General features: G+C 45.9%; 1 protein-coding gene across 1 annotated transcript in view; it reads left to right on the top strand.

Annotated features, from left to right (window-relative positions):
* The first annotated feature begins 3115 nt into the window (after positions 1-3115).
* Positions 3116-17261, top strand: part of LOC144293874 (serotransferrin-like) — a 53109-nt gene continuing 38963 nt past the window's right edge. Inside the window, 11 exon segments of the mRNA XM_077865090.1 lie at positions 3116-3287; positions 5227-5399; positions 8779-8887; positions 9682-9852; positions 10590-10737; positions 11573-11628; positions 12173-12351; positions 13115-13292; positions 14688-14842; positions 16392-16482; positions 17145-17183. Coding sequence (XP_077721216.1) covers positions 3245-3287; positions 5227-5399; positions 8779-8887; positions 9682-9852; positions 10590-10737; positions 11573-11628; positions 12173-12351; positions 13115-13292; positions 14688-14842; positions 16392-16482; positions 17145-17183 — 1342 coding nt within the window. The 5' untranslated portion in view covers positions 3116-3244.

Genomic DNA, 17261 nt, shown 5'->3' with positions numbered 1-17261 from the left:
TCTATAAGAGAGCAAATCCCACTGAAATTTAAAAGTTTTATTAGTTTATGGTGGAAGATTTGTGTCATGACTTGGTTTGGTCTATAACTGGAAGCTCTCTTCATCCCCACCGCCCCTTATCTCCTTCCTTCCCTTCTTCCCTTCATTGCTCCCTTCCTTTTCTGGATAAAGAGAAGATGAATATCCAGAGGGTAGCTGTGATCTAGAGAAGGCTGGGATTTCAGAGATTTGAGTTCAGGTCCCAGAGCTCTGTGAAGGAGACCTGTCATTTTAGTGTGGTGTTCATATTTGAAAAATGGAGAACTGATCTCATCTCTCAAGGTAGTTGGTCAAGATCACAGAGATCTTGCCCCAGAACAGTGCCTGGCACCTGGAAGAACTGGAAATGTGATACTTTCCCTCCATGTGAGCATAATAAACTGGTACATGCCTGAGGTTCTGCAGAGTGGTATTTAGCCAACTCCCAAAGGGACAAGCCCCTCTGTAAACTGAAATGTGGAGTTGTGTGTCTGTGAAGGAATGGCAGGGCTCAGAGTGCCCTATCTGTCCCTCTCAGTGTGAGCCCAGATGAGCCTTATTTCCTGGGAGGGGCCGTGTCCCTGGCGGATGAGTACATGCACTCTGGAACCAGACTGCTTGATTTTGCATCTGACTCACCAGTTGATTTTGGACAAGTTATTAACCCCTCAGGGCCTCAGTTTCCTTCTCTTATCTTTAAAATGGGGATTCTAGCACACTGGCCAGAAGGTGCTCCCTCTGAGGTGCTCAAGGCTTGGCTGTGGGCCTGTCCCTGGAAGAGTTGCCTCAGGAAAGGCTCACTAACCCCTCTGGTATGAGAGTAAGAGCAGTAGGGGCCTGGGGGCAAGAATCATGGTCCATTTGCCTTCCATACCCTCCACAGAGCTTCCCTGAGTTTGTGGATTATTCAACATTGTACAACTCTCCTTTCTCCTTGTGGGTAGATCCTGAAAGCTCACTGGATGGCCTAAGGAGTCATTAGTTGAGTGGAGTCTCCTCCCAGCCAGCCTGTCCCCCTGACTTTCTCCCTCCATCTTCATCTCTGTACCACAAGGTCTTCCACATAAAGTCAGACCACCGCCTAATGTCTGCTGCAGGGGGAAGTAGGTATGTGCCCTTCCTGCCATGATTCTGGTTTAAGCAAGAGGGCCCATGAGAGGCAGAGACAGATGGAGGGCAGCAGCAGCTACTCTTCCTCATTGGTGAGGCAGGTGTTTGGCTGGCTAGGCTTGTATGTCTCCAGTGTAAACAAAGTCCCTACTATAGCAATGCTCTCTGAAGTGGGATGTGTATAACCACTTGTATATGAGACAATCTATTGCAGTGTGGGAGAAGAAACCTAACTTCCAGTTATATTTATCCTTTTTTTAAAGATTTTATTTATTTATTTATTTGAGAGAGAGAGAAAGAGAGCACATGAGTGGGATGAGGGGCAGAGGGAGAAGCAGACTCTTTGCTGAGTAGGGAGCCTGATGCGGGGCTTGATCCCGGAACCCCAGAATCAGGACCAGAGCCGAAAGCAGATGTTCAATGGACTGGGCCACCCACCCAGTCAATAAATAAGAATATTTATTGTTAATGCAAAAGATTAACAAATGAACATTCACTACTATTTTGTATGAGGATTGGCACTGTTTCCCACTGGTCTGTAGGCCAGAGAGACACAGGTCTTGCAGAGCCTCTGAAGTATCCTGTGGGAAGATGAGGAACACCTCAAAAAGGGTGGGGTGGAAAAGGGGGTCCTGGATACTTGTGACTCTCGGCCGTATCCTTTCCTTTTGGCTTTTGTGGTTTTCACGTGCCAGGAAACTGGATGTACAGATTACATGATGGGGTTTAACTCACCAAACCTCATTAAACGCACAAATGCCTTAAAAACTTTTCCGCAAAAAACAAAAACAAACTAGAATTAGAAGATGATTCTGATAACACAAACACAGGTGAACAAAAATAAAATGACAATACTGACATCTTCTAGACCTGGTATAAATTAATGGAGATAGAGCCCAAAACCACAATCATCTGATCAGGTAACTTTTGGAGAACCCTAAAATTATCTTGATTGTTTTCTGGAGCATTGATTTTTATCTACTATCAGAACACTTGCTCTTTCCCCAGGTGTAATATTTTGCCTTGAGATATTGAGGGTATATACAAAGCCAGATTAAACAAAGGAACATTTTCAAAAAGAATGTTTCATCTTTGGTGCACTGCTGTATACATTTCTGTTCCTCACATGGTTGAAACATACACGATATATTAGCTTAAAAAGTACACACTCAGAGTGTACAAGCTCACTATATTTCCTGGAGGTGCACAATCAAAGCCAATTGGAAACCATTTAGCTGGAGGGAGCCAGCGATGACCCAGAGCATTGAGACCAAGCCACATCCTCTCATAGTCCCCTTCCCTTGCTTTGAACCTGTGTGTCACTTTGTTCTGGGTCTCCAAAGTCTTGATCACATTCCTGGGTAACTTCTTGTGGAAGAGAGTTTGTCTCCTCTGTGACTCTGTCCTTAGGCCAAGGTGTCCAGCTGGCTGCATGGAGGGAAGGAAGGTTTGCAGTCCAGGAGTCTGTGTTCAGCCAGTCATATGGGGAGAGAGCAGTTCCTCAGTTGGGAGGGCCTTTGACAGCCCAGGAACAGGGTTGCTGGGGACACCTGGGAACGAGTAAAGGGTGTTGAATTTATCTTTGATTTGAGGCCAGCTTTTTTCTTCTCTGACACCCTCTCCCAGGAAGGTCTTTGCCTGTCATTCTGAGCGTGTAGGCTGGATCTGGGGTAGTTCCTTCCCTCTTTTATCCGTGGAATGAACACAGGACTGGTGCAGGACTAGCTCTGTCTGGCATCCTGAGATTCAGGAGCAGAGCCACCCACTCCAACCCCTCCTCCCCGTCCCTGTCCGCAGCAGCCCTGCTCCTGGCACTGAGCGCGCAGCATTAACAAAGGGTTGATTTTTCTTTAATTCCCTTACAATCAGCATTTTTGTGCTGGATTCCATCCGTGGGTCTTTCCAGAGCTCAGGAAATGAGGTGATCGGCCTGGGGAAGGAATGAAGGGGGTGGTGGTGGTGGATGAGGGTGATTGGGCAAGAGGGCTGCGCAAACACAGGAGGTCAAAGATTCCGCTTGCCAGCTGGGCCGGAGATAAAGGGGCCCGGGACGCCGGGCGGCGGCGCAGAAGCCCACAGGTCTGTGCTCCAGGCTCCTAGCCACAGGCCCAGGAAGATGAGGCTCGCCGTCCGCGCTCTGCTGGCCTGCGCGGTCCTGGGTGAGTGCGGGCGGGCGCGGGCAAGCGCGCACAGTCGCCAGCCCCGCAGCTCTTTGCACCCTCCGCTCTGCCACACGGGCTCCCAGGTTCCGCGCTCAGCCTGGAAGCCAGAGCATTTCCTCCTCCCTTGCCCGTCGCATCCCTGCACCTGGTTCAGCATTGCCTTAGGTTCAGCTCTGCGCCGCCGGTGCGCAGCCGCTGCTCCCGCTCTTGCCTCTGCCGCCTTTCCGTGCCCTCCGCGCTTCCTTGCTTCCTTTTCTCGCTTTCCTCTTCCTCATTGTCCAGTAAGTCTTGTAGTATTAGAATAACCGCTAGAGCACTTCCGTCATGGTTTATCAGATCCCTTCTATGAGGCCTCCTGAGTCCAGCCTGAACTGCTGAACTTGGCATTTAAGGCCTCTGGGATCTGAGGGCGCCCCCACCCTTGGCAATCTGATGCCCCATGGGTGCCCTTGGCGCTGAAGATGTCCTGACAAGAAGCAGAGCCGCTGGGAGGTTCAGAACTTATTGAAGTCTGGCTTCTTGGGTCCTCACCAGTGAGAAGGGCAGTATTCCTAGCCTGGGAGGGTCAGGTGAGGGTAGATGAGACCAAGGATCCAGGCCCCAGTCGAGTGGGAGTTTGTGGCACACATCTGTGCTATGGGACCTGTCACTGGATGGTCTGGGCCATGCCCATCCTGAGATTAGCTCCCTTTGTCCTTTAACTTTTGCCTGCCACTCCTGGTGCATTTGTTGCACCTTTGGAACCTTGGGTTTAGTTATTTGTCTCTCCTGGAAAAGTTTACCCTTGAGAGTTGGCCCTGCATTACTTGCCTTTGCCCCCAGTCCCCTCCCACTCTCAAAGCATCTCTTAAGGCTGTGCAAGGTAAATGCAGGACTCAGAACAAATTCCTGCCCATGAGACCTCAGGAGGGGCAGGTTAGGGAGGGTCTGCCACTGAATCCTGATGCTTCCCGTGACTTCTCATGGGCAGAGAGGGGATAAAGGGTGGATGGGGCGGTGATCTCCCTGTGGCCCCTCCTTATGCGTCCTGGAGAACTATGCCCTTTCCTTTTCCTGCTTTGTGCTTTGTGGATGTTCATTAGCTTCCCTGAGTTAGCCCTGTGCTGTTATCCACAGAAAGTGGAGATGACAGAGGTCTTTGGGAGCAGAGCAACTACATGATTTTAATAGCTACAGACACGGCTCACTTTAGCTTCTCCTAAATGGCAGCCCAAAAGACTGATGAAAATTGAAGGAAGGGTCACTGGAAACAGAAACAGCCACTGAATATATGGAGTTCTAGTTATTCCTGGAACAGAGGATGATAGATGAGTATCACTGGCAAATTCATTATCTCATCAATCATCTACCCCTACCTAATGACCAGGCAGATGGAAAATAACTCAGAATGTCATCTTTTGTTCCCTGGGCAGAGATGAAAGTCTGGGCCAGTCTCTAGGCCCAGGGCCTAGGCCAGTCTCTGCTACTAACAGACTGGGTGACCTTGGGTAAAAGCATCACTCTCTGAGCCCAGTTTCCATCATCTTTAAGATGGTAATTCCTACCTTGCCAGCTTCCCCAAATTGTCTTATGGAGCCAACACCTTCAAGTGGCTGAAAATACCCTGTCACACTGATAAGGCTTATGTCCCGTGGCAGTCCCATGATGGTAAGATATGGAGGTAGAGAAAACAGAGAAAAGGAGATTACTGTGGTCTCCAGTTGAGAGCTGATGGTCAAGCCAGCATTGCTCTGGCTAGCACAGGCTAGTTAGCAGGTGACTAGGAGGCATCAGGGTTTCTTCTCTTGTCCCCAGCCTCAGAAAGCAATGGAATCTGTGCTCTGGAATGTTAATGGGAGGAGTGGGAAGAGGACAGAAGGAAGTGGATGGAGACTTCAGGAGCCTCCAGAGGGTGCTCTGCTTCTCTCACGAGTATGACCTCTGGCCTCTCTCCTAGGGCTGTGTCTGGCTGTCTCCCCTGAGAAAACTGTGAGATGGTGCACTGTCTCAAATCATGAGGCCAGTAAGTGTTCCAGTTTCATGGAAAATATGAAAACTGTCCTTGAAAATGGTCCTTTTGTCAGCTGTGTGAAGAGAACCTCCTACCTTGAGTGCATCAAGGCTATTTGGGTAAGTTACTGTTTTCTAAAAGGGAGTGGAAGAAAATCCATACTTCCCCTTCTCTTCTGTCATTTTGGAACAACTCTTTTTTTTTTTTTTTTTTTTGGAACAACTCTTTACTCACAGGTAGGAGGCTAGTGTGTGGGACAGTCAAGCCCCAATGCTAATAAAAGTATTTCAGAAAGGGAAATTGGAGTGGTTATCCTTAAGCAGTCTTAAAGCAAAATCCAACACTTTCCAAAAACACTTCACTCCTTCATTGTTGTCTCTGCACATCATAATGTGGGTCAGACCCTGTGCTGAGCAGTGGGGCTGCAGTGGTGAATCTAAACACACGTGGTCCTTACTCTTGAGGAGCTTACAGTCTAGTCAGGAGAGAAGAAAAACATGCAAACAAGTAAACTGTAATTTCAAATTGTGTGGATGTACTATGAAAGGAAAGAGTAGAATGCTTTGACAGAGACTTTCAGAAGAAAAGTTGTTTTGGCCTGGGTGTCAGGCACAGTCTCCCCGAGAGGGAAGCAATGACACTAAGACACCGAGGATGAGCATGGTAAGCCTGCTGGGTGCCATGGGTAGAATACGGCAGGTAGTGAAGAAAACTTTATGCAAAGGGCCTGAGACAGGAGAGCTAGGCTTTTTGAAGTCACTTTAGGGAGGTCGGGGTGACAGGAGTTAGAGCAGGCGGGAGACTGGAAGGAGTAATGAGGTGGGAGAGATAGACTCAGCCAGATGGAACATGAGTCACTGAAGGAATGGTGGTTTGGTAAAAACAACTGGTCTGTGTGTGTGTTTTTAACTGGACCTCATGCTTTAAATTATAAGCCTTGAATTATGATATTTGTTCAGTTTTAGTCCATGCATGCCCCCTTTTTATTTTTAAATGTTGATAATATAAAATAGTATTATCTATGAACCTAACACAGGTTCTCAAAACTTCATCAGTGCCAGTAGCTTACTTCTAGGGCTGCTGTGTGGCAGCACTGGATTTTATGGGAATGGCAACCATTTAGCGTGGTATAACCCACTGACCCTACTTACAACTACCGAGTGTCTCTCTGTCCTAAACAAACTGAATCCTACAACTTTCTTGCCCTTTATTTGAATTTTAGGATGTATATAGGCATGTGTGAATGACTGCACAATTGTGATTCATAAAAATTTCATAAACATGGCATTACTATGTGTTGTCTTCTTGTTTTTCCCTCCTCAATGTCATGCTAAGATTTACCCACATTGTTGAATATAGCTATTGTTCATTCATTTTCAGAGTTCTACAATAGCCCATTATGTTAGTATAACACAATTTATTTTTTCTTTTCTTGTCATCAGGCATTTGGGCTGTTTCCAGCTTTTTGTTATTCTAATCAGGGCTTGACAAATATTTTTATACAAATCTCCTGCAGCACAAATATTAATAGTTTCTCTTGAATATATGTATATAGGAACATACATATATATGTTGTGCCATGGGATCTGTATTTGCCTTTTAAGACAATGACAACTATGTTTGATTTTTTAAAGAATTAAAATGTAATTAACATACAGTGTATTATTAGTTTCAGAGGTAGAGTTTAGTGATTCATCAGTTGCGTGCTTATTACACGCAATAATACCCAGTGATTATTACATTAAGTGCCCTCCTTAATGCCCATCACCCAATTATCCCATCTACCCACCTCCCCTCCAGCAGCCCTCAGTTTATTTCCTATAGTTAAATGTTTCTTATGGTTTGTTTCCCTCTCTGATTTCAACTGATTTTATTCTACACTCCCTTCCCCTATAATCCTCTGTCTTGTTTCTTAATTTGCACATATGAGTGAAATCATATAATAATTGTCTTTTTCTGATTGACTTATTTTGCTTAGCATAATACCTCTAGTTCCATCCAGGTCGTTGCAAATGGCAAGATTTCATTTTTTTGATGGCTGAGTAATATTCCATTGTGTGTGTGTGTGTGTGTGTGTGTGTGTGTGTGTATGCACATCTTCTTTATCTATTCTTCTGTTGAAGGAAATCTGGGCTCTTTCCACATTTTGGCTATTGTGGACATTGTTGCTACAAACATTGGGGTGCAGATACCCCTTCAGATCACTATGTTTATATCCTTTGGGTAAATACCTAGTAGTACAATTGCTGGGTTGTAGGGTAGCTCTATTTTTAACTTTTTGAGGAAACTCCATACTGTTTTCCAGAGTGGCTGTACCAGCTTATATTCCCACCAGCAGTGTTTAATCTGGAAGCCAATTCAATGAATTCAATGTGGTTCTTTTTTAAAAAAAAATATTTATCCATGTAGTTACTTTTATTTCTTAAAAACAAACAAACAAACAAACAAACAAACCCAGATGACCTGAATTTAAATCCCAGCTCCATGACTTATTAGCTCAGTAAACGGGGGAAGTGACAAACTTTCTGTGCCTTTGTTTTTTAATCTACAAAATGGAGCTGAGTTGAATAGTGGTGACTTGTGACATGTCTGAGTAGTCCATTAAACAAAAAATGAGCCATAATAGAAATAATAATCAGCCTTTAACCCTTAGTTCATAGTATAAGTGAGAGGTAAAGCCTAGAGGAAGTGCCAAATTCTTGAACAAGACTCTTGCAGTTATTGGTTCCCAGTAGAAGCAAAAGTTCTGAGTACTAAATCAGAGTGGAGATAGTGTTTTCAAGGCTCCCCTCCTCCATAAGGAGGGTTTCACAGAGTACCTGAATAAGATCTCAGGCGAAGTCCCAAGATAAAAAGATTACCAAACAAAAGCAACTGGGCTCACAATGTAAATATGTGTAAGAGCATGACTGCAACTTCCTTCAGTATCTGTTGTGCTTGGGCAGTATGTCCAGTCCAGGGTTGGGGGACAGCTTTCTCCCATGAGATGTGCCAGGAAGAAAGCTTCTCTCTCTCTCTTTAAAGATTTTATTTATTTATTCATGAGAGACACACAGAGAGGCAGGGACATAGGCAGAGGGAGAAGCAGGCACCCTGCATGGGAGCCTGATGCACAACTCGATCCCAGGACCCCGGGATCACCCCCTGAGCCAAAGGCAAGATGCTCAACCACTGGGCAACCCAGGCACTCAGGAAAAGCTTCTCTAATTCATATTGATCTTGAAAGATCACACATAAGTTTCTGGGGCAAGATCCAGACTCCTTACCAGGGGAAAGAGAAACATAATCCATTCCTTTCTCTATATGGGAGGAATAGGAATATGGTGGCCAAATCACCAGGGAGGTGGAGTCAACTGAAGCCCATGGTGTGGTGTGTGGTTGGGCCAAGTTGAGGGTTCTCCTGGCCCCAGGTCCAAGAAGCCCTGCTAGTCACTCACTTGTCCTTGGACCTTCCTCAAAAGTAAGGACTTCATCAGGGTTTGGTCTGTTTCCTTTCAGGCAAATGAAGCAGATGCTGTGACACTTGATGCAGGTTTGGTGTTTGAGGCAGGCCTGAACCCCTACAACCTAAAGCCTGTAGTGGCAGAGTTCTATGGGAAAGATAAGCGTAAGTTCTTCCTGGGGACCCAGGATTTTGTGGCTCTTTTTCTCTCCTGTAGATGTTGAGTTTGTCTTGTTCAGGCAGGTAATGGAGATTAAATACTAATGAACATTCCCCATTGGGTGTCAGTGGGGAACGAGAGGCCCAATATATCAGCCACCACAGGCACAACTCAATGCCTCTGGGGCTTGATGTTGGGGTTGAGGACTGGTGCTCCTGACACTTCTGGGCCAGGAAATGTGCTCCCTGGAGAAACAGAGCAGACTGTGTGCAACCTGGCCTGAACCACTGGGGTTTAGAGCTCTGTAAAGAAGCCCTCCAAGAACCACAGGTGCCACACACAGGGAAAAGATCACACTACAGTACATACTTGGAGCCCTAACAGCCTTGTATCTCCTCTGAGAGCAATCAACTATCCCTGGGCCTGTGTCAGGGAACAGGAAATACTTAGAATGATTGTGGTCTCTGTGCCACAACTCCAATTTCCTGGTGGGCTTGAGTTGGTAGGCGTAGGCAAACACCCTGCAGGGCCATGGTGGGCAAAAAGCATTTGGGCCATATGTGCATGTGGCCTTCTTGCCCTTGTGTTTACTTGGACCGTTATTACAAACATTCTTTCTGCAGTCCTTTCTTCCTCATGCAAATCAGGTTTTCCTGATTTCTCTCTTTGGGACCCAACCCAACATAAATGTGCCCTGTGGATTCCCTTTCTCTACTCAGCAGCCCAGTGGTGATGAGCAATATTTCCCTATGGCCCAGGATAAGGGTCCTTTATTCACACCATCTCTTTGCAATTAAAGAAACCCGCTATTATGCTGTGGCTGTGGTGAAGAAGAGCAGTACGTTCAATCTGAATCAGCTCCAAGGCAAGAAATCCTGCCACACAGGCCTTGGCAGGTCTGCTGGGTGGAACATCCCCATGGGCTTACTTTATTGGAAGTTGCCAGAGCCACGTGAATCTCTTCAGAAGGGTAAGTGGGCAAGAGAGTGAGTCCTATCAAGCGGACCTAGATAGGCCACACTGGGGGTCACTCAGACACTATCAGGTGATCATGTGTGATGAGTCTGGAGGTGGAGGTGGGTGGTACATCAGCTTTAAACTGGTCAGTTCTAAAAACAAAACAAACAAATAAACAAACAAAACAACTGGTCAGTTCTGTGATACCAGCTGCCCTTGAGCAGTGTCAGCTGAGTTTTTTCTTCTCTAACACCCAACCAGAGGCTATCCTGAGGAATAGGGGGAAGGGCATCAAGCCCATTGGAGGGCTTCAGTCAGGACTGAGTTTGCTGGGCACTTCTGTTCACTTTCCTGGGGTTCTTTCCTGTCTGTGGCCTATGTGTTTCCCATTCTGCTAGAGCTTTTCTGGTGGCTATCTTTTGGCCATGAGCTTAGCCTGTACCTCTCTATGTGGGCCTCCCATCTCTCAGATATAACTCCCAGAGGAACTCTCTCTCTGAGCTGAGAGCTGTCCAGTCTGACAGTGACCTGAGATAGGCCTGGGGAGGGAAGTGGGGTGATAAAGGTTAACTTGTTCCTTTTTGGAAAACCTTGATCTTGATCAGTGAACACACATAAGGGTGTGCTGAAACTGGGTATGCTGGTTTTGCGTTAGTCACTCTCTGTTCCCTAATGAGTCTAGACTAGGAGCTGCAATTGCCTGTGTCCAGGGTGGCTCATGGACTGCACTACATGTCTTATATTGAGCAGCAGCGTCCAGTTTCTTCACGGCCAGCTGTGTTCCCTGTGTGGATCGGACAGCTTTCCCCAAACTGTGTCAACTGTGTGTGGGGAAAGGGACGGACAAGTGTGCCTGCTCCAACCATGAGCCATACTTCGGCTACTCGGGTGCCTTCAAGTGAGTGAGACCAGCTGCTGCTCCATGGTGGCCAAAGTGTCCAAAGTCCTCAGGCAGGGAGACCCTACCTAGCCCACAGCAGAGCCCAGACTACAAAAGGTGTCCAGGAGACAGTCCCCTCACAGTGACTCAGTGATCCAACTGGGACTCTCTAGGCCAGGCCAGTGCAAATGCCTTTCATGTGACATTTGACAAGAGAGCCCCTCTCCTGGAGATCTTTTCTATCTCCCCAGAGCCCTTGAACCTGTCCAGTGTGTCCTCTCACTGGATTGGGGCAGAGTCTAAGGGAACAGGCACATCCTTAGTGTCTAGTCCACTCTTCAATGACTGACTGCCCCTCTGCTTTCTATTCTAGCAGTGTCTCCTGTTCAATGCAGTGGCCTCTCTCCTGCCTTCTCTCATTGCCCCTCTCATGACCTGTGCAGACAGCCCATGTGATTAATTTTTCACTCCCTCTTTAACCTTGGTTATATCCTAAAGTTTGACAACCAGCCAAGGGACATTGCCTCTCTCAGGAGACTCTTTTTATCTTCCCTTTCAGAAATTTGAAAACTCTTTTCTGTATTAAAATATCTTCAGTGATTTTTTTTTGCGACTTTTGGGCACAAATGAGGGATTTCTAGTTCCTGTGAGCTCGCACCACCCCCCTTTAGCCCCCCCCCCCATTTTAGTGGCGTATCGGTGCCCCATAGTGCTTCCTCAGCTGTGGGTTGGCACAGGAGCCTCCACCAGTCTCTGCCCTTGTTCTAGGGCTGGACAGTGTGATTAGATGGACCCTAAAGCCTGAGAAGAAGGGCCTGCCATGCAGGAATCCCAATGTATTTCTTTCCCACAGGTGTCTGATGGAGGACGCTGGGGAAGTGGCCTTTGTCAAGCATTCAACAGTGTTGGGTGAGTGACAGGAGGATCTGCACATCCCCTCCAGGCAGTAGACTTTCTCTTGTTTTTGTTTGTTTTCTCCTGCACCCCTTTCCACAGGCAGTAGTCAGATATGAGCAAACTGTATTCCTCCTTTATCATTGCTTGGGTTTCTACTTGTGCAGAGTTGTGTGCCTATACGGTCCCCACCTGGACTCCTGGGCCTCTTTCCATCACTCAACCTCCTTGACACGGGGATCCTGCATCCTGGTCAATGTTGCCACAGCAAGGGATTGTGGGCATGGGCAGGTTAGGCTGACCTTGGCCTGCAGTTGGTCTACTGAGATGAGACCTGTGGTGGGGCAGGCACCTCTGTACCAGGCACCAGAAGCTTTTTTGCCTATAACTGGTTGTCGGATCTTGATCAAGTCAGTTCCCTTATGTGCTCTGGCCCTCAATGCTCTAGGTATCTCAGCTCGCATGTTATGATGCATTGGGATTGCAAGGGATGGGGAGAGGGACTATAGCTCCTAACTGTCCTATCTGCAGTTGGCTCATCTAGGCTTTCTTCCCTCAGAGAACCTGCCAAACAAAGCTGACCTGGACCAGTATGAGCTGCTCTGCCCAGACAACAAACGAAAGCCAGTGGAGGAATATAAGCAGTGCTACCTGGCCAAGGTCCCTTCCCATGCTGTTGTGGCCCGAAGTGTGGGGGGCAAGGAAGACTTGATCTGGGAGCTTCTAAACCAGGCCCAGGTACTGAATTCACTGTCCTCCCTCCTGCTTAGTGGTCTCTGATTGGATTTGGGGCATTTTCCTACATTCCCTTCTTGTCACTATGGAATTCCTTGTTTTTAGGACATAGTGGGAACTGTGCCACACATCATCCACTTGTCTAAAAGTACTCAATAGGGACTCAGAGTTGCACAGAGCTTAGTCCTGCATTATTGCCTGTCAGACCCTTACATTTTGGACTAGTGACATGGAGATGCTCCTTAATGCTTAATTCTATTCCTTTCCATCTAAACCAGGGCTCCTAGGCCAAGGGAAATACCCCATCCTCCATCAGGCCTTCCATGACTTCCCCGGAAGGAAATGATCTTCTTCCTAATGTCCCTCAGCCTGACTGCAAGGAATCCACACACAGCCAACTTTACTTCCCTAGAGCAGCAGAATGCATCCAGCCCTCCCATCTATCTATCAAGAGTTTAAGTGGTAACCACACAGTGTCAGCCTCTGAAGGAGTTTGTATTTCTTAGACTCAGTGAGCTGTTAACCCAACCAGGGAGACAGGCACAGAAACCTATCCTGTGAAATAGGTTCTTGCATGACCGCAAGAGGGCTGGAGTAGGAATGATGGTGCTGGGTGGGAAAAAGTAGGCCTGACTGCCCTCTCTCCTGGAATCTAAGAATGTCATGGTTTTAATTTCATTTTCTGGGGTTTTTGTTTTTCCTCAATCCCCTTTTGCAGTATTCCTTGTTGCTGTAGCCATTCACTATTGTGTTTTACTATATACAGGAACATTATGGCAAAGACAAATCTAAAGTCTTCCAGCTCTTCAGCTCACCTTTGGGGAAGGACCTGCTGTTTAAAGACTCTGCCGAAGGGTTTTTTAGGATTCCTCCTAAAATGGACACCTGGCTGTACCTGGGATATGAGTATGTCACTGCTCTTCGGAACCTAAGGGAAGATGTGCGTAAGTATTGGGGAAGGATCATGTGACCCTAGGAATCTGGAAACTTGGTGGGGGCAGGGACCAGCAAAAGATTCTTTCCAGGTACTGAAATTCACTCTGCCTTGCTGCCCAGTGTCAGACTGATGCTAAATGGTTGTCATCATCATGAGATGCGCCTGGACATCACCAAAAGGCATTAAAGGAAATTCATGCTTAACATGACTTGGATTACTACTAGCATTATTTTCCTTGTATAAATCAGGGCCACTCTGCCCACTTTGTGAAGCCAATTAGCCTGGCACAAAGTAAAATAGAATAAAATTGCTAGACTTGTACATCTATACCCAGTATTATAATCAACATGTGCCCCAGTAAAGCTGGAGCCCTGGACCAGTTGATCCTGCCCCTGAATTTCCTTGGGTCATTGGGCATTTGCTTGATTATTCATTCATTCAACAGAATTTAGTCATCATCTAGCCATAAGTTGTGCTGGGTGCTAGGCATGCAATGGTAAGACAAATATATGCTAGCTTCTGTTGTCATGGAACCTTCTCACCAGTGGAGAAGACAAATGTTCAATGAATATTCACTCTGTTGAATGATTAAAAATGAGAGATTTGCTCAGAAGGGGAAACAAACACAACAAAACAAAATAGGAATTTTGAATAGGTCTCATCAGACCATGAAAATAAAGAAAAATAGATACTGGAGCTGCTATAAGGCTACTTTAAGGGAGTGATTTGAACTGAGCCTGACTGTTGAATAGATGTCCATCCATTCAGCAGACATTTATTGCACTGACAATGACCCAGGCACTGCCTTTGAACAACAAGAGTGCCATGGAGAGTAAGACAGGCATAGCCCTTGCTCTGGCTGAGCTTTTGTTCTCCTGCAGAGAACAGACAAAAAACAATGAACAAATAAATAAGAACAACTCAGGTGGCTGTTATTTCAAAAAGAAGAAAGAAAAAGAAGAAAAAGAAGAGGAAGAAAAGAAGAAGGGGAGGAGGAGGAGGAGAAGGAAGAAGAAGAAATAGAAGAAGAAGAAGAAGAAGAAGAAGAAGAAGAAGAAGAAGAAGAAGAAGAAGAAGAAGAAGAAGAAAGAAGAAAGAAGAAGAGGAGGAGGAGGAGGAGGACCACGACGACGACGACGACGACAACCCCCAAAACAGCCTGAATTGATAGAGGGGTTGGGAAGAAAGTTGGCTTCTTGGAAGAAATTATTTTAAGTCATATCTAAATGATAAGACGCCAACAAAGAGATTGTTACTGCCTTTGTTTTCTATGATGAATTCCTGAAATGGGCTCTGTATATTGCTAGCAAATCCAAGCATTTTCAGGAGGATAGTAGCATTCATAATCACCAGGAACTTCTGGGGCCTCCTCCGAAATCTGGTTCTCTTTCTTATGCCCTAGGCCCAGATACCCCAAGGGATGAATGCAAGAAGGTGAAATGGTGTGCAGTAGGTCACCATGAGATTGCCAAGTGTGATGAGTGGAGTGTAAACAGCGAAGGGAAAATAGAGTGTGAATCAGCAGAGTCTACTGAAGACTGTATTGCCAAGATTGCGGTATGTCACTCCTGCCACAGTAGGGCAGTGTTTTTGCCACTGCTGCCTGCCTGTCCCTAAGGCTGAGTGAGTGTTCTTAGGAATGATATTAAAACCCATGTTCCCAGGAACCTTCCCTCATGTGGGAGCCCAGCCCCACAGGAGCTTCAGTACTTTTGAACTTAAGGATCTGAAGGGTTCCTTAGGGCTCTGTTTTACCCAGTGTTAGCACATGGTGTAGGGCACCCAGAGCTGTGTCTGCTTATCAGAGGCTGGACCATGGTGTGGGTGTGCCTGAGACCCAGGGTGTGCAATGACAGGTGTGATAGGGCTGTGCTGGTTGTACAAGCAGGTAGAAGTTTAAAACATGTCCATGTTCGTTTTTAGAGTTTTGAAGGTCCTGAATGATATAAAAAAGAAAATGAGAAGTACTTGTAATCTTCTAACTCATAGAAAATTCTGTTAAATGGGATCATATAATATACATAATTTACTACACTTTTTTCACCTGATATCTAGTTAGCTTTTTCCATGTCACAAATCATTTTTTGAAAACATGTCTTTTATTTTTTTTAATTAATTTTTTTTTTTAATTTGAGAGAGAGAAAGAGCACATGAATAGGCAGGAGTGGCAGAGAGTGAAGAAGAGAGGGAGGGAGAAGCAGGCTCCCTGCTAAGCAGAGAGCCTGATGTGGGGTTAAATCCCAGGACTCTGATCATGACCTGAGTTAAAGGCAGACACTTAACTGACCGAGCCACCCAGGTGCCCTGAAAATATGATCTTTTAATGTTATAATATATTTCATGGTATGGATATGATGCAATCTATTTAGCCATTTATCCATATTATCTATAACATCATTTAGTGTGTTTCTGTCTTTTTTGCTGTTGTTTTACACATTGTATGAATTGCACTTGCACTTGTACTTTTTATCCATATAGTTTCCCACAGATTTGGTTACTTCTTCAGGGTGTATTCCTAGAAAGTATATTTCCAGGCTCCATGGAAAGCTTGGCAGTCTTGTGGAATTTAAGCATCTCTATAATTCAGGACCTATAAACTGGGAATTAAGTCATTCAAGAATATTTTACTCATTCATTTTGTCCACACCAAGCACTGAATAGCACTCAGCCACAAGGTCATGATTTAGGGCTAGAGCCCCATGAGGGGCGCTCTATGCCACAGACATGGCCTTGTGTCCCTGACTCCATTCATCTGTCTTACAAATCAGACCTCTTGGTGTCAGGAAGTTGTTGTGGAAATGTCTCTGGGACAGTGTATCCTATGAGAGGACAGGAGGACTAACTGTGGGTCTTCGCTCCTAAAGAAACTATGCAAGGCATCCCAAATTGATCCTTAGTTCATTATGATTTGGGTGAAAATGAGAGTACATTTTATTTTCTCTGCTGGGTGTTCCTGCCTGATATGGAGGTCTGGTACAGCACCTGCTATCTCTAGGGGCCTTTGTGGCCTGTGCGGGGAAGGCTGCCTCAAGGAAATGACTGGAAGAGCAGGTAAGGACAGGAGATGGCCTCTTTTAACCTGCTGTAATGTGCTGTGTCTTGGCAGAAAGGAGAGGCTGATGCCATGAGCTTGGATGGAGGCTATATCTACATAGCGGGCCAGTGCGGTCTGGTGCCTGTCCTGGCAGAGAACTACAGTGAGTGGAAGGGGTCCCTCTCTGTGTTTTACTTCCTCTGATGGTAGGGAGAGAGAAGATGGGAAAATCATAGCATAATTTGCACCACATTGGCCAGAAAGTTCTTGCTTACTGAGCACCTCTTACTTCCTAGGCTCTGGGCTCCCTGATCTCTAATCCCCACAGTCATCTCGAAGGACAGAATCTTCTTTTTTTTTTTAATAAATTTATTTTTTATTGGTGTTCAATTTGCCAACATACAGCAGAATCTTCTATCACACCTTCCACCAGGGGGATTGGAGGCTTTGTGCTAAAAAGTTCCAGCTAAAAGTGACCTCTCTGCAGAGGACTGCTGGGTTTTTCAGCTGGGATTCCTGGCAGGTCTTCTTGCTTCCCAAGCTCACACTTCTCCTGTTGCCTTGGTGCAGAGATTCAAGTACAGTTGGCAGGGACCACTGTGGCCACAGGTCAAACAGGGGAAGAAGCTTGAAATTCACAATTTTGGACTAAATTCCAGAGACCAATGAGCAAAAGTAAATTTGTGTAATCCAGACAGCCTGGACTGTTTAGGAGTTGGTGAAATCTAGATGGTCTTCCCGGCTCTTTTTATTCTGAGCTGCACATGGGAATGGCATGACTTCCAAAGAATGAATGTTTAATGACTTCTTCATTTTCTCCTCCAGAAACTCAGGGCTCTACATGTAGCAACACAGCAGAGGAAGGTGAGTTGGGTTTGGTAACCTCATGAGTTTAATTCTTAATTGCTTTGGGGGAAAGGGTAAGGTATGTTTATTTTTAAA

This window comes from Canis aureus, chromosome 22, assembly GCF_053574225.1.
Source record: "Canis aureus isolate CA01 chromosome 22, VMU_Caureus_v.1.0, whole genome shotgun sequence".
Lineage (NCBI taxonomy): Eukaryota > Metazoa > Chordata > Mammalia > Carnivora > Canidae > Canis > Canis aureus.
The sequence above is the reverse complement of the archived record's forward strand: the minus strand, read 5'-3'. Positions and strand labels throughout refer to the sequence as shown.